Consider the following 26,075-nt stretch of genomic DNA (forward strand, 5'->3'; position numbering starts at 1 on the left):
GCAAACTTACTGCATTTATTTATTACCAGTGCTTTTTTCCTAAAAAAAAATGTTTAGGGGTACTCTCATTCTGATTCGATAAAATCACCATTTTATAGTTCAAATCGGGGAAAATATAGTAAATGGACAAAAGTACAAAGATTCACAAAATGTTTCGGGGTATGCGTACCTCTGCGTACCCCCAGAAAAAAGCAATGCTTATTACTGCAAATGTACCCCAACTTTTCTCCAAGGATCTCAAAGTGGCATATATGGTTCTCTCCCACACACCCACATTTTATCCTCATAACAACCCTGTGAAGTAGGTCAGGCTGAGAGACAGTGACTGGCCCAAGGTCACCCAGTGAGCTTCATGGCTGAGTGTGGGATTGGAGCCCTGGTCTCCCAGGTCCTAGTCTGACACTCTAAACCATTATACTACACCAGCTCTCCTACTTGGGAGAAAGGTGCGGCAGACAAATTAAATATGAAATAAGCAGGCAAATAAGCAGGCAAATAAACAAATAAATTCAGGACTCCCTGATGGTGCGTATATGATCATAATGTCGTTTGTAGGAAGTACGGATGAAAGAATCTGTCAATCTCCGTTTCTAACTTCTCTAGTCTTAAATTCAGTTCTCCACAGTAGTTTGCAAAAAATCCTCATAAAAATCCATGAGGCATTTTAGTGCAGATTTGTTAATTACACTTTTTCTGAGCATTTGCATCCCACTATTCAGCCAAAAGAAGGCTCCCATAGTGGCTTATGTACAATCTTAAAAAACAACAACAGCGCACAAGGGAAAAGGGCCAAGGAGAGAAGAAGGGAATGAATGAATGAATGAGTGAATAAAACTCGGGTCACCAATTTACTTGAACATTTTGGCATGAAACTTCGTCTAATACATTTATACATATTTTTGCAAAGCAATTTCCCCTAATATAAAGCATTTTTAAAATGAATATATGCATCCTCATGCGCATGTTAGCTTAGCAGGTGGGTTTTTGTATGCATTTCTTGGCTGGAGAACTGCTTTGCAAAAACCACTTTAAGCAAACAGAAAGCCAGGGAAAGCAAAGGGAGGCCTTTGGCAGAAGAAAAACAAGAGCGGAACATACAGCAGAGAGAGCCACCCAAAGTGTTGCATCAACTCCCATGGAGGTGTTTGCAAAGCACTCAGTTGACCTTATGTTCAGGAGGGCAAAATCCCAGGAAGGCAAAGTCCCATTTCCTGTATTTGTGGTGCCCTACACATGGCAATGCAGAAGCCAGAGGAGTAACCAAACTTGGCAAGTCCTCCTCCTCCTCCTCAGCAGCAGCACCTTGGCAGTCTGTTGGGCCTGGAACACAGAATCCTGCCCAGAGGGCTTGGAATGGAACCAGCTGGCACCCAGCAGAGGGACAGAGGTCATGTGGGCATTGCTCAGGGGGAGGGGAAAGAGAGAATGGAAAAGCAGGGAGGACAAACTTCATTCTGCAAGGGAGACCTCTCTGCATTTTGCACCTCTGACATAGGTAATGCAAGGAGCATCTGCTCTGCAATGCAGAAGGTCCCAAGTTCAATCTCCAGGTGGGCTGGGAATACATGACACCCCCCAGCTGAAACCCTAGGAGAGCCACTGTCCATCAATGCAAGCAATATTGAGCTAAATGGACCAGCAATCGGACTCAGTATAAGGCAGTTTCCATTGCTCCCAACTTGGGGAAAGCAGAACTTCGTTGTTCTGGATAAAGGCTTCCTACTGAAACTGCAAACAGCCACTAAGAGCTCTCTGCTTGCTGTGTGGCTTCAGAGACCTGCCTGTAAGAAGGCGAGACACAGGGAGAAAAGGTGGCTTGGAAGCATTGAGCTTGGTGACAGCCTTCATTCCACGCTCCTGGTAGAGCATGTGCTGTGGGTGCAGAAGGTCCCGGGTTCAATCTCAAGGATCAAGGACATAGCATCTGAAGCATTTATAGCCAAGAAGGCTCTCAGAGTGGACAGAACACATGAGGAAAGAGGGATGGGGAGGGAGGAGGGGAAGCTCAAGGTCGGGCGCCAGTTCTTAAAGTTACAGATCTTATAATGCAGCTATATAGTTCTATCGAGGTAGAATATGCCTGTCTTGGAAAGCAACACTGCCCCAGAAAAACTCCCCTCCCCACACCAGATCAGGCACAGAGGAGAATGGGGGGAGGCCAGAAGGACCCAGAATCGTATATCTAGTTCTATTCTCATATAGCTGACTAGAATCCTCACCGGAGGGAGCTCGTTGAAACTGCCCAGCAATGTCTGTGTCAGTTCTGGTTGTCATGGATTGGACAAAGTCTTGGAGGCTGTCGCCTATTAATGGCTATTGACCATGATGGCAGAACAGAGCCTCCATGGGCAGAGGCAGCATAGCCCTGGGTAACAGAAATTAAGGCAAAAGAAGCAGCGCAATGAGGGCTTCTTCCTTCTAGTTCTACCGCAAACCTCCCCTGTGGGGCATCTCTGCTGCCGACAGAGAACGTTGGACTTGAAATAGCTTAAAGAGCTGGAGCCTGAGCTTGCCTTTTCCCCTCTGCCCTCCACTTCCTTGTTTCCTTTTGTCCCTTGTCTTTTAGAATGTAAGCGTGAGAGGGGGCAGAGACTGCCTTGTTTCAACTGATTGTATACAAGCTGTTCTGGAAGCCTTTTGGGGTGCAGAGTTGGTGTGTGTGTGTGTGTGTGTGTGTGTGTGTGTGTATGCACTATATAAATTCATGAAATGGTTTAGTGCTGCAGGCTGAATGGAGGGATGCCCCTGTTCCCCACCCCGGCTGGACTGGGTTTGGGGTTCAGTGGGTTAAAGCGCCAACCCTTCTTACCTCCTTACATTGCTGGCACCCTAGAAACTGAAGAGGAGGGGGGGGGAGGTCCCTGCTGCTTCGCCAGCTCCAAAATAGCAGCACTTGGCATGTGTTTGTAGGAGGGAGAGCAGCCTCCTCTCCTGTTCCTGACAACAGCCCAAAATAGACCGGCTCAAACAGCACACGTTTCTGCTCTGGCAACACAGCCTCGTGTCACATCGGGGGGTGGGGTGGGGACAGGGATTGGGACAAGTGGACACCCTATTCTCAGTCTCTGAGGGTAGACAGAATTGCAGAGGAGGGGAGAGAGAAGGAAGGGGTTTGGGGTTCCTTAATGAAATAACAAGCCATGATAAAGGATGGTGGGAAAATCCAATTCAGTTTGCATTAAAAGGCGATTCAGCCCAATTTGCGCACGAGAACCGAAACACACATCCATCCTTTTGAAATTTGCACTTCTCTGAATTTCACAAATATTAGCTGAAACCCACCCACCCACCCTCTTATTATTATTATCATCAACATTTTTATTATTAACCATGCTATTAAAAATTGCTGACACAGCCAGTTTGGGTGCTGTAGTTGGAGCGTTTGACTCAGCTGGGAGAAATCTAGGTTCAAACTCCTCACTTTGAAACATTCTGGGTGATCAAAGGCCAGTATATATTTCTCTTAGTCTAACTGACCTTATAGGGTTGTTGTAAGGACAAAATGTGTGTAGAAAAAACAACACACCCAACGACCCAGCCCTTCGACTCTGAGGGCAAGGTAGAATAAACAGAAATTAAGATAGTAATTAAAGTCACTACATTTGCTTTGATGCAGAGTATTTTGGGCTTCTGTTGTGGAAAAGTAGCCACCCCACTATCCTTCTCCAGCTGTGATGCTTACCTGTGAGACAGGTAAAGACTAGAAGTGATGCTAGGAACAGAACAGCCTCAAATTTAACCCCTCCATCTAGTCTAGCACCCTGGTGGAGGAGAACATCTCCCCTCCTCTCTGACTGTCAGATCAATGTGAGAGCGATGTTGTCCTCCAAAATGTTTCTGGACTCCAGTTCCCATCAGCCGCAGGAAGCATGACCCGTGGTCAGGAATGATGGGATCTGTAGTCCGAAATACCTCTTGAGATAAAACATCTGAAGAACTGAGAGCAGGCAGTAACCCTCCCTCCTGATCTGGTCTGCCTGGATCCGCTGAGGTTGTGGTATGTGTTGAACAGTCACAAGCAACAGTGTATGGCAAGGTCCCTTCACGACTCAGCCATACCCTTTATATAGATTATGCAGCTTTCCAAGTTTATACAATAATCTTGTAATTATGCAACAATAATAATTAGGGATGCATTGCATTGCTCAGTGCAGATCTCCATGTGTTGCACTTCAGCTAGATCTATTTTCTGTGCACGTTCATTGGCAAATGATTTGGAATGCTCCAAAATCTTCTTCTGGCCACCTGAAGCTACACATTTCCCTGACATTTCCCTGTACACAACAGAACTTGCACACTATTCCCTTGAAGCTGACACATCTTGAGTTTTCAGTGCTCCTAAACGCTGGGCTTTGGAGTAGATAGTGGCTAAAAAAATCTTCCCTTTCATGCTGACTGGGTGGTTTTAGGTCACTGGAGACAGGGACCTTCCTGCAGAAACAGTAATGGGTCTTTGACACCAACCCACCCACCCTGCTACCTTGGACCAATAGATCACTGGTGAGACCCACTGCAAGCTGGGTTGGTGGAAGCTGAATAATGGTTAGCCACCTCTGCCCTAGTTGAATAACTAAACCCAGAGGCATATGCTAGCTGACAGGTGACCAGAGAAAGAATACTAGTTTTGAGAACTGAGCTGTTCCTCCTCACCCATCCTTGCATCAAAACCTTGCATTTTTTTGTGTGCTGATACAATGGGATGCATCCTGGCACCATAAGCACAGTTTTTCAACGACCACGTCTAGATCTTGAATGGCAACCAAGCCACTAACCACCACTTAATTATTACACTGAAAGCAAGCACCGAGTTAAGGATCCTGATAGCATCACCTTAGGGTTTGCACCCTAAAGGCAATTCCTTGGAAGTGTGTTTGGTGGCAACCTAAACAAATTTAGCGGGATCTGGCCATCACACAAGGTCCAGAAGAACCGTGTTCTCTTCTGAGCAGCGACAAGGACATGAGAGGTGCCTACAATGTGTGTCAAAGGGCGAGGAGGTTTGGAGAGGCTGTGACGGAGGTGACCTGATGCGCTGAGGTCTCTGGGGTGGCCCAGCCCTGCTTAATTTACACACATCCTTCCCAAAACATTTCCCAGCCAAGGGAGTAGACAGAAAAATCTCCGAGGAGAGAACAAGGAACCGAGAGTGTGCTGGGGAATGGCGCATCGCCAAAGCATGCGGGACCAGCCAGCCGGCATTCCTCTGCTATGGAGAGGAAGAGGCAGGCCCCAGATGAACAGCCACCCACGCGAATCCAGAGGAAAGAGTTGAGAGAGGTTGAGAGAGAGGTTGAAGAGAGAGAGAGAGAGAGAGAGAGAGAGAGAGAGAGAGAGAGAGAGAGAGAGAGAGAGAGAGAGAGAGAGAGATGGGGAAAGCCACTGCTTGCCCTGGAGCACAAGCACCTTGTTCCAGGAAACTCCTCACAGGCAGCGCTCCCAGTCTGACACAGGCACAGAAGGAACATGTATGCATTATCTGGGACCTATCCAGATGCTTCCCATTCTGACCCAGAAACCCAGGTCTCCATGGGAGCACAGGCAGAATATGCTTTATACAGAGTTAGGCTACTGGGTCCATCTAGGTCTGCGGTGTCTACATGGCAGTTCTCCTGGGAAAGGTGTTCTGTACGTGTTCATCAAGCGGAACTCCCTTGTTTCAAAGGCCCCAGGATGTGCCGGGGCATTGAAAACCAGTTTGGAAGCGAACAAAGCTGGGACAGATTAAACCCTGCAGCGCCACTGGGCTGGGAAAGGACTCGTGATGCCCCACCTCCCTGCCCAAGTTCCTTGGATTGGGAATGATTTTGACACAGATCGCGGACCCCACCATCAAGATTTATCCAACTGTAGGATGCAGGGCATCATGTAAAACCAGCTTCAGTTTCACTGCCAGGGGTTGGACTAGATGACCGCTTGTGTCCCCCTTCCGATTCTACTGTTCTATGATTCAACTCTGCAACTTGTGGTTTAAAAACCAAACACTGATATAACAACAACAACAACAACAGACATTCCCTAGCAAAATGAAACCCACTATGGCAGCAGCGGGGAGAGAAAAGCTCTCTCTCTCTGAACATGCTGCCAGGAGCGGCCACCTGGTTACAAATGGCTCTGCCTCCCTCCCCCTCCCCTCCCCTGACAACTGAACTCTCCTTTCCCTTCCCTGGCCAGCTTGGATCACAGCTCCCTAGCTGGCCTCAGCTGCTGGAGCTCAGCAAGCGGAGCCAAGGAGGTTTCAAGCTGCCTGTGGGGAGAGAGGCACAGACAACTCTTACATAACATGCCCAGCTCCATTCATCGACTGAACAAAGGGGCTGACCTGCCCTGAGCCACAGGTGCCGCGGCGGAAGGGAGTCTGTTACATAACGGCATGGAACAAAGGCGCTCCCCGAAGGGCACTGGCCCAACGAGGTCAAAAAACGGCACTGGCTTCGCGGAGGGATGAAAGGAAACCCCGAACAGCCACGTGGAGAGGGGGGAAGACCCAGGCGTCCTGGCGCCTGTCCGTCCCTCCCCCCAAAACATCCCATGAGATCCTTCCTGCATGCTCTGCTTTTATTCACTCTGAATAACTCTACCAACACTCTCCCAGCATTCAGAATGCAGATTCTCTCTTTCTCTCTCACACACACACTTTCACCCATAAATAAGCACTGAAAGGGTTTGAGCAAAGGAAAGGTCAAAAGGTGAAAGGTTAACTGCTCGGTTATCTTGAGAGCATGCCCCTTAAATTACTGGGGCTCCCTGCGGGGGGGGGGGAGAGGATTTCCAGTCTCCTCTCCAACTGTGCCCCTTCTTAGAAATGGGTGAGCGGCACCCAAAAGGTTGGTCTCACAGCAGAAACTCTTGGGACCTAAGCAGGAGTTAACAGCTTATTGCTTAATATCACAGGCTGCTCTTGCAAACTCCATCTTTTAGAGGAAAGGGGGGAAGGTCGCTTTGTCGCCTCTAGTTCTTGCAGACCTCCTGCTTTTTTGACAGCGAGCGTCTGCACCCACACAGACAACTGTCTTCTGTTCTAGCAGATAGTTAACTACCTCCCTACTTTTAGCTTCTCCCACCCACCCAACTGTCTTTAAAGGTGCAATAAGAACAGGAACGAGGCGATATCTGGCTTTGCTATGGGGTGGGCAGCACCCACACTTTAACCCCCTCCCAGGCTGAAAGCAGGGTTCAGCCTGCACCCCAAGTCCATACAGTGAAATCAGGAGCAGAGCAGAGACAAGGTCCCAGGGCTCCTGCCAGGCAGCAACAGAGCTGACTGCTAAACTTGCTAAGCTCTAAGCTCGTGCAGACCCAACACATGCAGTGCAAGGCCCACCTACCCACCCCACAATTTGTGGCTGGTTCACCCTGCGAGGTAGGGGAAACCCCTAGCCAAACCCAGCTTAGAAAGATGCCATGAGGATGGTGTGTGTGTGTGTTTGTTTGGGGTGAAGCTGAGCTGTACCTTGGTTTTATTGAGCACCAGACCCACAAAGGCAGAGACCAGCAGGGATCCTGGCATGGGAGTCTTGGTCCGCAGCTCCTTTGGCATGCCAGAGAAAGGCGAGGTGGGGGGCTCTTCGGGGAGGGTGACCGTGTAGGAATTCCGCATGCTGCGAGGAGGCACCCCTCGCCTCTCTCCCCCCACAGGCTTCCTTCGGTAGGAGATCCAGTTGTGGAGAACGGTGAGACTCGGAGGGGTCTGCTCCTCTCAACCCCTTCCTCCGCCTGCTCAGATAGCAAGGCAGCGTTCCTCCAAAGTGTAGATGGACCCGGTGGAATAAAACAAGGAGAGGAGCGGCTGAGTTTGGCGTGCCTTCTGCCCCAAGCGGAACCACAAGTGCTTCTTCTCCAGGAGAGAGGAAAAGTTTGGAAAGGTTCTTCTGGCTGGACATGGAAGTGTGGAAGAGCACAGGCGACCCTCCACACTGCGGCTCTGGCTCTCGTCTTTAAAATCCAGGGTCTGCCTCAAAGCTGTCACTCCAGGCAAAGCTGCCGCTGCTGCTTTTGCCTTCCCCGCTGGCACCTGAATCACTCTGACATCAAGCAGGGGAGGTGGAACAGACGCCCAGGCAAGGCTGCACAGAAGAGGGCTCCCTCCAGGGAGGTACGACGGCCAAGGCTGCAGGCAACTTTCTGTGCCGGGTGGGGAAGCCAAGGGGAAGTGTGACGGGTGGCTCTGCCTGGTCCTGCAGGGCGCTCAAGCGTCATAGCAACCCAGCTATGCAGGCCCAGCAATTTAAGGCACACACATGCTCAGAGCAGGCATTGGGGGCGTGTAGCAGCAGATGAACTTTTCCGGATGGAAACTTTTCCGGATGGAACTATGACTCTCATCTCAGCCAGACAGAAATACTGTACTCAGTGCTATCTGTGAGCTGTCTGTCTGTCTTTGAGTCAGGGCAGGGGAAGGATGTTGGAAGAGCCCCACATTTAAACCCCTTTTTTTTCACACGCCCAATAGCGAGGTGAAGTGACTTCTCTGAGTCAAGATGGTGAGGGAATGGTGAAGTTTAGAAGGAAAGTTGGTTGCCCTGCACAGAGTTGCTGCCAAAGTGAGCCAACCGAGACCATGCAGTGCCTCTTCCCTGAAGTAATGCCCGCAAGTGGCATAGCTTTTCTCAGTGGCCCCCTCTTTCCCATCCAACACATGAAACTACCCACATCCCAGTAGCGGGGAAGAGAAAGAAGGGAGCTCTCTTGGTGCAATCTGGTTGTGTAATCTGCTGGGAGCTGAACTCCAATCCTGCCAAGGTGTCTAGACTTTGAAGGGCAGAACTGTGACATTGCGCCTTTATTAGAGAAGGGGTACTCAAGAGACCACCCAGTCCAAACCGTCTTGCACCCAAAGGCATTCATTCACCAACCTCTCAGACCTATTTGCATGCACAGCAACCAACGCACTTCACTTTTATTTCTTTTGTCATTGAAACTTTTCAATAAAATATCAACATTGAAAATAAAAGGAAAGGAGCGACAGCCACTGAAGTACAAAAGGACAAGATGGAACGCATGGTATCGCAAGGCAAGCTATGGCTATTGGGTGGCATTTTACCTACTTTGTGTAACACTGGCTGACCTCCAGATAATTTGCTGGTGTCAGCACTCTGCAAGGGGCTTGAGGTCTGATGCCAAATCCAGCACTGACTTGGATTTCAATGACAAGTATTACCTCTGCAATGAAGCACCCCTGACGGAGAATTCTCTGCCTGACAAACATACTTCTTTACACACTGAGAGAAACTGAGGCACAGAAATAAAAGGGGAAGCTCTGTGCAGGCGGAGCAACAACATTGCCCGGGATCCCAGACTCTCCTGCAAAACCACGCATTCCCCACAGCCATCACAACAGACCCATTGTCTGGCAGTAACTTTCCATTGTTTACGTCAGATGCTTTCAAGAGTCAGGATGAAGTTTTGGAAAGTTGCACTCGAGGTTGTTATTCCCACGTATCTATGCAGCCATAAAGCCAAAGCATATGACCCTAAGAAGAGTCTGCTGGATGAGGCCAGTGGCCTGTCCAGTCCAGCATCCTGTTCTCACCGTGGCCGACCAGATGCCTATGCGAAACCCACAAGCAGGATCTGAGCACAAAAGCCCTCTCTCCTCCTGCGGTTTCCAGCAACTGGTATTCAGAAGCGCTGCTGCCTCCAACTGTGGAGCATGCTATACTGCTTCTGAGAGGAAAGAAAAGAAAAAGAATGAACAGCTTTCCTTTCCTCTTTAATAAACCAAGCACCGCTTGATCCTTTTTGCACTGTTTCCAACCTTCTTCCACCCTCCAACCAGATCTCTTTGTGCAGACGCTGCAAGGGAACTAACTTTAGCTTGGATGAGGTAGGGCTATTTTTGGTAGCGTTAAAAATAAACCCAGGGAGACATACATACATACATATATCGCAGCATTATTTTTCTACAGGATTTGTAAGCCTCTTATCAGCATGGCACTGTCACTTCAGGGAACGCAATCTGCGAATGCAGAGATAAAAGCACACGGGAATAGTAAGGAATGGGAAAGGCTGACGCACGAGGATGGGCAAATGCTCCCATGCGTGCCCGAGACAGAGGCGATAGGAACGGTGCATTGTTATACCACACACAGACCCAGGCGACAGGAGAAAACGTAATTACGGTTCTATAACTGTACCCAAATTGCTCTGCGCTCAGCGTGTTTTTGCAATCATGAACACAGTTGGAACGCAGGCAGGCTGCACACCCACACAGAGTTGAGAGTCCAGAAGTACACAGTGCCAACCCAGCATTCAGCTATCAGGAGATTGCGCAGAAAGACAGGCAGAGGCGGCGGGGTTGAAATAACGGGGTCCAATCACCTATGGAAGCCCTTTTCATAGGCAGAGTGAGCAGCGTTCAGCTAGGGCACCTTGGTTAGAGAGCTGAGTTTACCTCTCGCAATCACAGACATAGAGAAGATGCTTGTAGGGAAGAAAGTAAGGAAGCTGTTTACTATAGGAAACACCTAACGGGTGTGTGTGTGTGTGGCGTGGCCCTGGGTGCACAATTTTTGAGGAGGTGCAAACCAGGCGGCCCCGGTGCTCTTCTCTGGTCGCCAAGGGCCGTATCAACCGGCCAGGCTCCACCCTGCGCGAGTAGGCAGGCAGTTCAGGTTGGCCCCACTTTACTCTCGGGTGTGTGCTGCTCTGGTGGCAGGGGCTGGGCTGGCACCCCTCCCCCTGCCTGGCACCTACCCACCCGCCTTTGGCTCCAGCAACTGGCATGATGCCATTGTGTCTAACATGAATAGAACAGTTTCTCGCTCTAGTCTGAGCAACTAGTCTAGAGGAGAGCATGGCAGCCATGGTTGCTCCATTGCTCTCTCAGAGGATAGCCACAGATGAACTCTCACCTTGAGGTGTGAGAGTGAGGAGGAGGAGGAAGAGGAAATGGCAAGCAGGATGCAGCCCAAGACTTATCAGGCCAATCAACAAGGTGATAGAGAAGTAAGGCACTAGGTTAAAGGTACAGAGAGAGTCTGGGGACCTGCCTTAACCCCATGCAAACGCCTCTTCCGCAAGCTGAGTTGCACCCAAACTTCCAACATGAGGCTTCCAGGTTGTCACTGTTTCCAGATGGGATTCTGAGTCCACAATTCCTATTGTCCTGGGCCCTAGAGAGCACAGATCCAAGTGTATTTTGTTCTCCCCCTGCTTTCTGGGCATGGCTCTGAGTGGCTTTGCCCACTTGTTAGTGCTCCATGAGAACTAACAGTGGCAATCTGCATAAAAACCAGATTCTTGTTTGTTCCGATTCGGCCCAAACTGGGGGTTTTCCCAGGGAGGGGGGAAGAGGTGAGGCAAATAAGGTGTGGATAAGCCCTCAGGCCTATATTGGCAAACCCTGGTTCTGAAATTTTAGATGACTGGGAGGTTTTGCGCAACAAACTCACTTTCCCCAGGAGATTGGGCTTTTGCAATAAGGGAAGTGACGTGGGAATATACTGGAAAGTGCAGGTAACACTTGCTTTGACGCAACACCACCTAATTTCTCACCATCAACAAATCAAGAAAGAATGCTCATTAAATGGCCAACATCATCTCATCTCTCATATCATCTCCCTCTCATCAGAATGAGTTCCATGGGAAGAGGGACTGAGCTAGGAACTTTAGAGGGGAATAGGCCCCTTCGAACAACTCTCAGCACCCTTTACAAACTACAGTTTCCAGGATTCTTTTTTTTTGGGGGGGGGGGGGAGAAGCCATGACTGTTTAAAATGGTATGATACCGCTTTAAATGTATAGTGCAGATGCAGCCTGAACTGATTTTATAAATGTGCCACTGTTGCAGCTCTACTCATTCATGAGAAAGGCTTCAGGTGTAAACCACAAGGTAAAATCCATACCTGCTGCTTTGCGGGAACATCTTTGGGAGAAGAAAAGGCTAAGGAGTAAACCTTACACCAGGCATCCCCAAACTGCGGCCCTCCAGATGTTTTGGCCTACCACTCCCATGATCCCTAGCTAACAGGACCAGTGGTCGGGGAAGATGGGAATTGTAGTCCAAAACATCTGGAGGGCCGAAGTTTGGGGATGCCTGCCTTACACAAATCCAGCGTGGAGTCCCTAAGGTGCTTGGGTAGTACATAACTGGAATGCATCCCATGCTAGTCCTACTCAGAACAGTACCATGGAAGTCAATAGGCACAACTAATTCATTTCAATGGGTCTACTCTGTGCAGAACTCAGTTTAATGCAACCCATTGCTTATATATATGTAAATGTTTCATCAGCTTTTTTTTAAAATGCACGTAATTATTTTGTGTGTTTTTTCTTTACTGTAAATTGCTTCCATGAAGCCTCATGGGAAACATATCTAATCAATCAATCAATCAGGCAGGCAGGCAGTCAATCAATAGTTGCATTAATGCCCACTAAGAGTATACCCACTGAAATTAAGAGGCCTAAGTTAGCCATGTCTATTAATTTCAGTGAGTCTGACAAGCACCGGAAAAAACCCGGTGTCAAAAGACTCTTCTCAATCTGTTTGCCTGATTTTTCTTTTCTTTTTTAAAGGGCATTGAAGAGTCCTGTGTGATATGAAAGCTGCCACAGTTGGAGCAATGGGGGAAGGGGAGAGGGAGATATTTACTTTACTGGGTTTGTGGCTTCTTTAAGCAGCTGCTGGGATGGCTCTCTGACCACCAGGGGAGGAGCAAGAGGCATCCTTCACTCCAAGTGTCAGATAGCCAAGAATTCCTAGAAGCCAGTTTATGGATGGAGGACGAGGACAGCTGAATGCCTCCCTGCGGGCAGCAGCGGCCAAGGCAAGTGAGGGTCAGGGCAGACCTCAAATGGCCCCGGAGAGCCTGCGTGGCATGTTGCATGCCAAAGGTGCAGCTCCAGTTGTGCAGAAGAGGGAGAAAAGTTCCAGTTGCTCTCAAATGACAGTTCGAGGTTAGATCGCTGCAATATGCTCGGTGTGGAGGTGCTCTTGATGGTAATTTGGAATCTGCAATGGGTTCAGAATGCAGCGGCCAGGGCAACCGAGTGGAGCCAGCAGTTCGGATCACATTGTCCTGAACTTGAGCTGGGCTGTAGCTCAGCGGCCGAGTATCTGCTATGCAAGCAGAAGGTCCCAGGTTCAGTTCCTGGCATCTCCAAGCAGAGTTGGGAGAGACTCCTGTCTGACATCCAGTAGGGTCGCTGCCAGTCAATACTGAGCAAATACTGAGCTAGATGGACCACACTGGTTGCCCATCTGTTTCCAGGCCAAATTCAAGGTGCTGGTCTTAACCTTAAAAGTCTAACGTAGTATCTCAGGAATCACACATCCCTGTGGGATCCAAGCAACATTTTTCCATCTCTGGAGGGAATGCCCTCTCAGTCTCATTATTCTGGTCCCAAGTTTATCAAGAAAATATCTAAAGTAATTAAATTTCAGGCTTCTCGACAACTGTCATTACTCGGATATGTGGACGGACAACATGAAAGCTCTCAAGAACTTTTGACATGGATGCTAGCTGCAGCTAGGATTTCAATAGCCCAGCAATGGAAATCCTTGAAAATCTACATTTGTCTTTGGCGGCGTAAGGACTTAAAGACTTTGGCTATTGCGGGAAAAATAACACCTAAATTGCGGGTCTCCAGGAGGAAAGCTCTTCCGACTTGTTTACATTTCTTGCCTTTATTCTACCATGGATCCCAAAAGGTCCCCAATCCAAGCACTGAGCAGGTCCCAGGCTGATCCCACTTCCAGAGGAGCTTCTCCTCACTGCTGTTGGATACACAGCTGCAGGTGGGCACGACACATACAGAGTCTTATTGGTGGTGGCTCCCAGAATTTGGTGTGGTCTCCCAAAAGTGGGTCTGCCCAGCCGCACTGCTATAATGAGAAGATGGCTTTAATTTCAGCAATGCATGGGGGGGGGCAACCGTTTTAAATACAGTACGCTATTGCAGCTGCCCTCACAAGCATTGTTGTAATTTTCTTGAGGTTTGCTGGATGACTTATGCTGTTATTTGTTGGTAAGAATAGGGATGGGAATCCATTTGAAACAGATTTATATATGGAATTTAGCAGCTCTGTCCCAATCAAGCCTTGCCTGTATCAAATCTCCTCTAGCATCAGGCACCTGTTTATATCCGAGCTACCTGTGCACTGTCAATTTAAGCCCAATTATTTGTGTGCAAAATCAAATGGAACAAAAATCCCTTATCTTATGCGCATAAAAGAATCAAGCCCTGTGCAGTATTGCATTTCTGCAGCATAACTGAATATGCATTTTCATACAATTACATGCATGGTTCTATGTATCTCTTTATGTGCTGGTTACTTAAGAAACCTGGAGTGCATGTATGTATAATAATGTACATAACATTATACATTTATTGACATATATTATTTCTTAACTGTCCTTCAGCATACTGTCCCAGGACAGAGTACAACAATATAATATACAGATACAAAAACTATCTCTGTTCCAACTAGAGCAGAATATTATAATGCATATAAGCATGCGAGAATTATTTGCATTTTGAGCAGAACATGCCAAAACCAAAACAAAACACCGAAACAACCCAGCCTTGATTCTTGTCGAGATCAAGATGGGAATTAGAAAGCCCTGGCCATTTTATAGAACGAGAGGGTGGAAAATGTTAGAATTAAAAGTAAATGATTAATCAATGCAAGCTGGCCGTCATACAACTCCTGGGCAGCCCCCAGTGCGGAAACTCTCCAAGCAGGGGGCTTCGTAGTGGCACACACCCCTCTTGCAGTGGTGGTGGGGCAGACGCGGCAGTGACTAGCTGGCCTTAGGTTGCCCAAAGAACAGGCTGTGATCTTCCTACTTGGCAACGGCCACTGGGTTCACCAGCCTGGGACGATGCAGATGGGTGATTAATGGGGCGAGAAATTTCCGGAAATTCTGCCGCAGACGTCAGGAGGCAACGTGCTGAGAATTGCAAACATGGGCGGTGAGGTGAAGAGCTACTGGTGGATCCCACTGGGGGCTTGATCCATAGGCTAGAGAGAGAGAGAGATCCCAAGGAAATGTCAAAGAGCTACCTTGCGATGGAGCTGAGAATCCATCCAATGGCAAGAGAAATCTGAAGGCTGCTTTGCTCAACTCTTTTTTCCTTCCTAAGTTACAGGCATAGCTGCCAAGTCTCCCGTATTCCCCGGGAAACCCCCGTTTTTCCAGCTGTTCCCAGCCGAAAAAGCGGATTTTTTTTGTTTCCCCCCGGTTTATTCTGGTGCGGTGGCCATTTTGGAACTGGGCGGAGCATGCTCAGAAGCGACTTTTGATGCTGCTTTGCCCAGTTCCAAAATGGCTGCAGCGCGACTTCTGGTGCGGCGGCCATTTTGGAACAGGGCAGAGCAGCATCAAAAGTCACTTCTGAGCATGCTCCGCCCAGTTCCAAAATGGCAGCAGCGCTACTTCCGGTCTGCTACGTCCGGTCCAGTCCCTTATTTCTCAGGCCGGAACTTGGCAGGTATGGTTACAGGGAGGCAAGTCTTCTCTCTGTGTGTTCTCTGTTCCCACATTCTCAGCATGTTCGCACTCCCCTCTCAGTGACATCTACGCTGGCTTGGTTGTGCCCACAGGATGGAAGATGGCAGGATCCCCCAAGGATGCGCTCTGTGGAGAGCTGGTTTCTGGCACCAGGCCCGTTGGCAGAGCAAACATGGCATGAAGGCTGGCACAGTCAACCCTGCCTTGTGGGAATCCCTTACAGGCAACTGCGGTGCCTGGAGGCAGGCAGTCAAGTTGTGTATCTGTAGCAGTGACCATAGGAGAAATGGCCACTGGGAGGAGGACAGAGAGAAGAAGCACTATGGTGCATCTGTGCAGCCAGACGCCTTCATCTGCCCTAGCTGCAACAAAACATGTCTCTCCTATATCAGTCTCTACGGCTATAGCAGGCACTGTAACCGTCCAACAGCTTGACCTCACTCCCAAAGGCACACTCCTCCATCGTCTCCCGAGACTGACGGATGCCAGCAAAAAAACAAGGATCTCCTCCCCTCTCACTTAGGAATGCAATTCTAATGTTATTTGCATCAAGATTATTTAATGGTTTGTATGATATTGTAAGGGACCCAGGTGGCGCTGTGGGTTAAACCACAGAGTCTAGGGCTTGCTGATCAGAAGATCGGGGGTTTGAATCCCTGCAACGGGGTGAGCTCCCGTTGCTCGGTCTCAGCTCCTGCCCACCTAGCAGTTCGAAAGCACATCAAAGTGCAAGTAGATAAATAGGGACCGCTCCAGCGGGAAGGTAAACGGCGTTTCTGTGTGCTGCTCTGGTTCTCCAGAAGCAGCTTTGTCATGCTGGCCACGTGACCCGGAATCTGTCTGCGGACAAACGCTGGCTCCCTTGGCCTATAGAGCGAGATGAGCGCCGCAACCCGAGTCGGACACGACTGGACCTGATGGTCAGGGGCCCCTTTACCTTTACCTATGATATTGTATATTGTATAGACCCATCTACTCCAGTACTGTGCTCTCACAATAGCCACTTGCCTCTCGGAATCTTGCAAGTGGGAACTGAGATCTATCTCCACTTGTCATTCCCAGATATTGGCATTCAGAGCCATAAATAGGAAGGAAGGAAGGAAAAAACCCCACTACAAGTTATGTAGCTGCATGCTACAACTTCAGCAAACATCTAGTTTGGTCCTGAACCAAAATGAGATCGAAACAGTGGTGTAGGACCTGTGATGGATCTTGTTCCCATATGGCAGGTCATCACTTGATGTTGCAAGTCAGGATGGAGTATCTAATTCCTATTTCCCCACACCATGCGTGAAGTGACACACAGCCATCCTTAGAAATTCACACTTTTCTGAATTTCGCAGTGCTTGCTCCCCAGCCAAGTAACGTATACAAAAAGGTGTGTATGTTAGGATAAAGTGTGTGCATAAAAATGCTTATGTTAGGGGAAACGGCGTACAAAAATGCACTCTTATCAGAGGACACTGCTTTGCACAGATGTGTGCAAAAGGCAAAAATAGTGCACCAGCATGTGCACGTTAGGAGAAATGGGAGCTGCTAGCAAGTTCTCATGGGGGTTAAAAAAATAAAATAAAATTGCAAACTGATGTGGAAACATGGAGAACGGAACTTAAGGTTGGAATTTAAGTCTGGAATGTGAAATTGGCAAATTTGCTGATCACCAAAGTGATGAACACACCCTGCACACATCGGCCCCAATTGGCTGAGCGGTGTGTATACAGTACTTGGTAGCAGTGGTGCAGAGAAGAAAGAGGGCAGGGTATGAGAGGGGCTGAGGTCTTGGAGGTGCAGCAGAGCAATAGTGGGTTGAAGAAAAGCTTTGGAGACAAGACCGTGTGACAAGCTAAGCCCTACTTATTTACCAAGGCCTTTAAACTCAATTTGGGCCCCATTTGGATCTATCCGTTTTTATGGTCGGCTGGCTTACTGACTTTAGTCTTCTGCTTGTGCTGTCAGTTTTAGCTTTTCCAGTGGTTTTATCTATTTTTCTAAACAGTATTGTTTCAATTATCTACACCAGCCTTCCCTCACTTGGTGCCCCCTAGATGCTTTGGACTACAACTCCCATCAGCCCCAGCCCCAAGGCTGATGGGAACTGTTGTCTAAAAAAACCTGGAGTGTGGAAATATTGGAATACCTGACCTGTCAATGGGCTCAGTGACTTCGTCGAATGAAGAAGGACCTTGACATTTGGGGCCACGGTTAAACCCAGCTCTGTTTCCGACAGGGGTGGGGAACTTTTTCCAACCCGAGGGCCACATTCCTTTCTGAGCATCCTTTCAGGGGCCACTTGCCCCTGGGTCTGAGGCTGCCCGCCCTTGCCTTACAAGAACAGTGGGCAACCCATGGGTGGGAGAGCAAAATGGCAACATCCCCCCCCCCCAGCTCAGATCAGATGCAAGAAACAAGCCTAGGCTAACACTGGAAAGGTTTGCTCTGCTTCAAAAGTGGTCCTGTTTTCAGCTGCGGAGCCTCCTGCCAACAAGTGCCTCTCGTTCTGCCCCACCCCAAGATGGCAAAGTCCCAGCCTCCCTCCCTCCCTCCCTCCCTCCCTGGGGTGGCTTAATATAGGAGCAGCTCTGCAAGGCAATTCTTCTGGGTCACTTGGGGTTATGGGCAGCCCAGTCCAAATGCCCTCTGCATGCTTCTTGGTTGAGCTATTTGGTAACTGAATACAGGCATGCCCTGGGGTTACAGAGAGGGGAGCTTAATGAACCCTGCTGCTATTTGCTGGTCTTTTTTTTTCCGGAGTCAGGCAGCAAAATAAGAACAGTTATAGAAATGGATTGGTTATGTTGCAATGCAAATCCCCAAAGAGCATGTGTGTGTTTTATGGGAGTGTGTGGCCAGGGCTGTGTTCCGTGCCATTAAACTGACAGCGCTGAGGGTCACACCAGTCACATGGGATTTGCAGTGCGTTCACACTGCCAGGTTACTACAACCACCGGATGTGGCACATGACTGGCTAAAAATTATTCACCCCCCCCATAGCTGTCAAGTCTCCCGTTTTCCCCGGGAAATCCCCGTTTTTCCAGCTGTTCCTAGCTGAAAAAACGGATTTTTTTTTGTTTTTCCCCGGTTTATTCTGGCGCGGTGGCCATTTTGGAACTGGGTGGAGCATGCTCAGAAGCGACTTTTGATGCTGCTCTGCCCAGTTCCAAAATGGCCGTCGCACCAGAAGTTGCACTGCAGCCATTTTGGAACTGGGCAGAGCAGCATCAAAAGTCGCTTCTGAGCATGCTCCACCCAGTTCCAAAATGGCGGCAGCGCTACTTCTGGTCTGCTATTTTCGGCCCGGTCCCTTATTTCTCTGACAGCAACTTGGCAGGTATGCCCCCCAAGGATACTTGAAAGAGATGATGCAAGAGCTTAGGAAGAACTCCATCTGGCTCTGACTTCCATCTCCCACAAGCCCCAGCTAGCATGGCCAATGGTTAGGGGATGATGGGAGTTGTAGTCCAATAACACCTGCAGGACAGCAGGGTGGGGAAGTCATTCATAAACTCACTCTGCACCATATGAAGATGGAATTTACAGGATGTGTGTAGAGATGGGTGTGACTGCTTCTGGGGTGAAAAGTGGGGGAATAGGGTCCTTTTTATAACAATAGCATCATCCAAAAGCAGCATCTGTTCTTGAACCTCGTGTCCCACAGAGGCACAAACCCAGGGCCTGTCCATGAGGCAGACTGAGGCAGCTGCCTCATGTGGTGGAGTCCAAGGATCGTCTCTGCTGGTGCCCGGCCACTGCTGCTGCCGAGGAAGCAAGGAGATGTGGCTGTGGCGGCTTCCGGGTTCCAGCGAGATCTTGTGAGAGCCCTGCGAGATCGCACAGAGGCCTTGCGAAATCTCACCAGAAGCCAGAAGCTGCAGCCATGCGACCCTAGGAAGTGGTTTCAGTGGCAGCAGCAAGGGGTGGTACACACGAAAGGCAGCAATTTCCTGTTTCGCCTAAGGTGGCAAAATGTGACATGCTACCCCTGAACACACCTGTATCTATTAGGGCAGGGGCAAGGAACATGTGGCCCTCTACTTGTTGGGAGCTGGACTCCAACTCCTCCAGCCAGCATGCCCAGTGGCCAGAGCAACACCTACAGGGCCGCACGTCCCCCATGTATCCCAGCACGTTTCGAAGACGAGGCTTCTTCAAGACAATGCATGTCGTCCTCCACCTCATCAGCCTCTAAATCTGTGGCTATATTTGCATGAAGGTTCTGGTAGGCCCGGGACCCAGGTGGCTCTGTGGGTTAAACCACAGAGTCTAGGGCTTGCTGATCAGAAGGTCGGCGGTTCGAATCCCTGCAACGGGGTGAGCTCCCATTGCTCGGTCCCAGCTCCTGCCCACCTAGCAGTTCGAAAGCACATCAAGGTGCAAGTAGATAAATAGGAACCGCTCTGGTGGGAAGGTAAACGGCATTTCCATGCGCTGCTCTGGTTCGCCAGAAGCAGCTTTGTCATGCTGGCCACATGACCCGGAAGCTGTCTGCGGACAAATGCCGGCTCCCTTGGCCTATAGAGCGAGATGCAACCCCAGAGTCGGACACGACTGGACCTGATGGTCAGGGGCCCCTTTACCTTCTTTTTTCTGGTAGGCCCATCATGCTAGGGAAGAATGCATTGGGTTTTCCTCCCATCATCTGGGATTCTGCTGTGCTCATTCTTAGGTTGCATGCCAGGCTCTCATATAGGTGGGAAGGGATGACAGAGAATTCCGACCCAAACAGAAATGTTCGAGTGGAAATGACCGATGTTTGCTTATTCATCCCGTGTCCACAATGGAAATCAATCTGGAGAACGTGACTGATATCCGCTGCTAGCTTGGGTTGCTTTCAGTTCTCAAACGGCACGTAACTGATTGCCTCCAATCCTAGTGAATAGGCATACAAAGTCAGAGGGATATTGGGGCAGACAAAATCCCCTGTTATCCACACTGTCTCATACTCTTGTGCCTGCTTCCGTCTCGAGGCTGTGCACGGGTGAAAGGGACAACCTCTTGCACAGGGACCCTCAGGAGCACCCCAGCTGCTTTGCTGGCCTTCTTGGTGTCTGTCCCAGACAGAGTCAGATGGTGCTGACGGCCAGCAGAAGGAGGAGTAGAGAGGGAGGGAGGCAGAGGCAAGAATTTCTGAGTGAAGGAGAGAGGGGGGATTTAGGGAGGGGAGAGGGCAGAGGAGCTCCCTGCCCCCCTAAAGAATAGCCACCTCCTTAAAGAAGATATGTCTGCAAAAAACAGACTGATTTGGAGGATTAGACCCCAAACTGGTATTTATTGAAACGGAAATATTCAAAAGCCAGTGGAGGGAATCTTTCACCATCCCAGGACATTCTGGTTCCTTTTTATTTGTGATTGTTTGTGCTTTCATCACTGCTTGCAGCTGCAAAAGTTCCAGGGCAGGCATCCTGCTTTGCTTGCAATTGATCCATCTCCTGCAGCTCCCAGCTGATATTCTGTGACATTTCATACCACCAACTGTTACAGTGCTGGCTGGGGCTGATGTGAGCTGTAGTCCAAAACTCTAGCTTTAGGAAGGCTAGAATAAGCGGTGAGCTTCAAAATTCTACACACACACACACACATTAAATAATAATAATTTTGGGTTGTTCTCAGAGTGCTGGCATGGGGTGTGGGGTGTGAAGAAGAGGAACAGCGCTGGCATTTGGTGGGTGGTTAGCGACAGAGATTTTGCCAGGGTTCAGATTTGGCTTAGAGTCCTGCCACCAGTCTCTGGAAAGACCACCTGCCCCTTAATTTTATGTGACGGGATCCAGGTTGCATTTTTCCCCAGTAGTGAGAGGAAAGGCACTCTGCACATGCTCAGAGGTACTTTCACCTTTGCTATTACTTCATACCTGCATCTTCAAAGGCGGGGAGGGGCATGGCTACAGATTGGGATGTGGGCAGAGAGGCGTTAAGTTGGCAGAACTAGAGGGGCCACCCGAACCACGAGCAATGGCTGCTTCTGGACTAGAGGCTACAAGCCTCTTGAATGAAACACTTCAGATACACATTGCTTGAGAAGTGCTGCGTGCTCTGCCCATGCAGGACTAACAATGGAAGAAGATTCCTGCATTTCAGGGGATTGGACAACATTGACTCTTGGGGTTCCACTTCTAACTCTACGATTCTATAATTCTAAGTATCGTTCCCTGTTCTGCCCTGCCTTTGTCGCACACAACACGGTTTTACCTTCCAAACCAAAGCTACGTTATTTGTCTCACTGCCTGCTGTTTGGCGAAATTATGTACCGAACGTCGTTTATGTGATTAATTAGCATAAACGATGTTATTCTACCTCATTCATTTTACCCAATCTGATTGAAAAAATGGTACCCTCCGCTGGCTTGACACCTCTACCATGAAGTGGTACAGCCCACTCTGCCATCCTACCTCTGGATTCCACCAACTCAGTGTGCCCAGCCGTGAAGCGCTGGGTCTAACCAGCAGTAAATCACCATGCAGCCCACCTGCCCAGCTCAGGCTGAAGTGGAAAGTTACCTGCTGTGGTGTGAGAGAGTTCAAGAAGGCAATGCATGCATGCAAACAAGCACGTGAACCTTTGCAAAGCAGGCGTCTCCCAGAATGTTACGTGCTCTCTGCCACCCCTGTTTCTAGTCTAGCTGAGTTTACTGCAAACATGGAAAACTTCCCTGAGTTATGGAAGTGACCGGCAACAGCCAAGCAAACAAACAGGCCCTCCTTGCAACGCTGTCTGCTGAAGGGCTTAATCTGAACAAATAGTTCCCTAGGGCTTAGCTCTCGAGACATTTTTGTATACCCTGCATCCACCTGCATTGCAATGGAGCTCCTGAGCATGTCCTGAGTGGCTTTCCCCACCAAAACCAGCGGCGCTGAAGAGCTTCTAAGATTGCACCTAGCCTGGACCACACAGTTCCTAGCATACATTTTCCATCTTGAGGACCAGAAAGTTGCTTTTTACAACGCTGAAGTTTTCTCTCAATTACTTGATGCCAGTTTCTGTGTCTGCTCAGAACCACAGCACACATTCGGGTCCTGGTTATGCCCTCTCGCTTACATATCCTTCGCCCCAAATAAGTGGCAGCTGATTGCTGCCCAGCGGCGAGGGAGTGGCGCTCCACGCGTGCTCAGAAATATACCCACTGACTCTTTTGATAACCTCAACACTGGAGAAAACAGGTTTTGGAGGACAAACTCTGGTTTGCCTTACGATGAAGCAGGCACCCCCCACTGTCCCCCATGAGTGTCTATGCTACCTTTTAGAATGGCAACCTTCAGCTACTCTGTGGACAGGAACAAGGGGCTGGGCCATGGAGGAGGGACAAAAGCAAGTGCTGCAAGACTGGCAGGGCACCTTTGTTGATCCCAGCAAGCGGCACGCCAGCTGGATCTGCCATCCTTGGCATTGCCCATGCCTGGTTATGTCATCTCTGCTGTGTTCACAAACAGTTGGTGGCGGCGGAGCACTGAATGTACCAGCCGTGGCAACTGAGCTCTTGCAGCCAACTCTTCCTGCTTCCACCCAGCCAGGATCCTCCTCCTTCCTCTAAGCTGCCAGCTCTGGGTGCTAGTCAAACACAGCTGAATCCTGAATCACAAAAGGAGTGGTGATGGAGGAGGAGGAGGAGCAGCAGAAACCTCTTTCTGTTCCCAAGCCATGGTGTGTGTTTTTTCCCAGCTGGAACTCACCAGAACTCAGTTCTGGCCCCTCTCAAGCGGGCGCCACTGCCATTATAAGAGAGCAAGGGTGAGTTCCAGCACCTGTTTTTTTTCTAGAAAAATAGCATTGCCCCCAAGCACTCCTTCCAACGCCAATCTGGGCATCACTGCTGTACCTCCTTAGCTCTGAATTTGCCAGGGTCGGCAGCAAAGATCCATCTTTGCCCAACATCTTGCTTCCCACAGTCTGATGCCCCTGAAAAGCTCACAAAAAGGGCATGCGTCGCCACGCCCCTCCGCAAGTATTACTCTGATAGACAGCCTCTGTCCACAGAGATTCCAAACCATAGAAAACAACATTGTTTTGGGGCTTTGTTTTCGCACACAAAACTGCATCGCACAAATAGAAGGATGGAGAGTTTGCCGAAATGCTTTTGTTTGTCTTACTTCACTTGGAAACTTAACCAGGAAACAAGCTTATGAAATATGTTTTTAAATCTCTCCACAGAGATTCCAAACCACAGAAACAACATTCTTTGTGGAGGTTTTGCTTACAGACTCCCCTAACCAGGAAATAGTTGCCCCAGGATGAGAACAGAAATTGTGTGGCAGCGGCGCAGCAGGCCCCATTAGCTAAAGTGGTACCTCAGGTTAAGAACGGTTTCAGGCTAAGAATGGACCTACGGAATGAATTAAATTTGTAATCCGAGGTACCACTGTACTTAGATTAGCTGGACTGTCCCACTGATGCTATTATTATTATTATTATTATTATTATTATTATTATTATTATTACTATTGTTATATGACCCCCTAATTTTTCTCAATTGTCCTTCCCTATCAAAAATATTTATAATAATAATAATGATAATAAATTTTTATTTATACCCCACCCTCCCCAGTCAAAACCGGGCTCAGGGCGGCTCACACCAATAAAATTACAATAAAACATAAAAACCAATAATTAAAATACAGATTAAAATACAATATTAAAATTTAAAATGCAGCCTCATTTTAAGTCGTCCATAAATCCAAGCCATGAGGGAAGAAAACACAGGGGTCAGACTAAGTCCAACCCAAAGGCCAGGCGGAACAGCTCTGTCTTGCAGGCCCTACGGAAAGATGACAAATCCCGCAGGGCCCTGGTCTCCTGTGAAAGAGCGTTCCACCAAGTTGGGGCCAATACTGAAAAGGCCCTGGCCCTAGTAGAGGCCAATCTTGCCACCTTATGGCTCGGGATCTTCAGAATATTGTTGTTTGTGGACCTTAAAGTCCTCCGCGGGGCATACCAGGAGAGGCGGTCCCGTAGGTATGAGGGTCCCAAGCCGCATAGGGCTTTAAAGGTAAAAACCAGCACCTTAAACCTGATCCTGTACTCCACCGGGAGCCAGTGCAGCCGGTAAAGCACTGGATGCATGTGATCCCGTGGCCGGGACCCTGTAAGGAGCCTCGCCGCGGCATTCTGCACCCGCTGGAGTTTCTGGGTCAGCTTCAAGGGCAGCCCCGCATAGAGCGAGTTACAATAATCAAGCCTGGAGGTGACCGTCGCATGGATTATATGTGAAAAGGGGGTGAGCACATGACAGGCTCTCAAAAGCACAATATGGAAGTCCTGCCCTCCAATCTTAAACACGTGGAGACCAGTTGCAGTATCTTAGGCGAGAACGGAATTCACTCTGTGCATGCTCAGCAGCACCCTCAGCCATCACTCTCACATGACTGGGGTATGCCATTCAAAACTGAAAATGTGGGCCTGAAGCTGGTGAAGGTCTGCTTCAAAGGGCCTGCTTCAATTTTCAGATTTGAAAATAAGGGATCAGCAGCAGCCTCACCTGTCCCGGGGACAGTCTACGGTATATCTAACAATCCTGGATAGCAGGGGGAAACGGCACTGGAATAAGGGAATTTCCTGCAATAAAAGGGAAGGCTGACAGCTGTGGCTTGGAATAAAGGGAGTTTCCCGCAAAAAAAGGGAGGGTTGACAGCTATGCTACGGACGGGGAAATAAATTGGGAACTGAACAGCGTGACTATTTGGGGTCCTCTGCTGTGCATTCTTTAGTGGGAAGCCACACATATTTAAAAGCGGCACAAAAGTGCTCTGACGGTGTGCTGCGGGTGTGAGCTCATGCGCCAAACATCCTGTGCGCGTTGCATCCCTCAAGGCGAACTAATTGCACATTGCTCTATCATGCGCAGAGGAAGAACCAGGGAAGCACACCCTTGAGGCTCCTGTGTGCATATATCACATGTGCACACACACCATGTGCTGAGACAGCTGTCTCAGTCCGCGGCACACTCTGGGGAGCACCTCCAGGCGGGCCCCACCCCAAACCTTCTCTAATCTGCTCCACGGGGGCCTATTGACATAGCAAGAGTTTGTGTGTGTTCTCAAGCGAGCATTAAACAATTATACCTGTTACATAAACTCAGGAGACGAGTGCCAGGCAGGGAGGGAGAGATTGACAGGGAGACTTAATTACACAGGCTCTGAGCTCTGTTGCCAGATCACCCGTTCGCTGCCAGGACTGGGAGGAAGTGGTCCTCCAAGGAGACTCAGTCCCAAGGGCAAGAAGGCCTGAGAATCTTGGCATTGAGGGGTCCTAATCTGAGGCAGGGCTCCATGCCTAGGGCTTGTGCCCCAGGATGTGTTTCCTAGGCAGGACACCTCACCTTTTTTCTTTCTCTCTGCTTTTAGGAAGCTCTCACACACGGCACATTAGAATCATAGAGTTGGAAGAGACCACAAGGGACATCCAGTCCAACCCCCTGCCGAGCAGGAAACACCATCAAAGCATTATTGACATATGCCTGTCAAGCCTCTGCTTAAAGACCTCCAAAGGAGGAGACTCCACCACACTCCTTGGTAGCAAATTCCACTGCCGAACAGCTCTTGCTGTCAGGAAGTTCTTCCTAATGTTTAGGTGGAATCTTCTTTCTTGAAGTTTGAATCCATTGCTCCGTGTCCGCTTCTCTGGAGCAGCAGAAAA

At 49.2% G+C, this 26,075-nt stretch overlaps 1 protein-coding gene across 7 annotated transcripts in view; it reads right to left on the reverse strand.

The window, feature by feature from the left end:
* Positions 1-26,075, reverse strand: part of USP2 (ubiquitin specific peptidase 2) — a 72,904-nt gene that overhangs the window by 16,634 nt on the left and 30,195 nt on the right. The window contains exon 1 of one of the 7 annotated variants that reach the window (XM_035139400.3): positions 7,451-9,158. The exons of the other annotated variants lie outside the window; for them this stretch is intronic. Coding sequence (XP_034995291.1) covers positions 7,451-7,597 — 147 coding nt within the window. The 5' untranslated portion in view covers positions 7,598-9,158. Of the gene's footprint in view, positions 1-7,450; positions 9,159-26,075 lie in introns of those variants that run through there. 7 annotated transcript variants of the gene reach the window in all.

This window comes from Zootoca vivipara, chromosome 14 (genome assembly GCF_965207765.1).
Source record: "Zootoca vivipara chromosome 14, rZooViv2.hap1.1, whole genome shotgun sequence".
Lineage (NCBI taxonomy): Eukaryota > Metazoa > Chordata > Lepidosauria > Squamata > Lacertidae > Zootoca > Zootoca vivipara.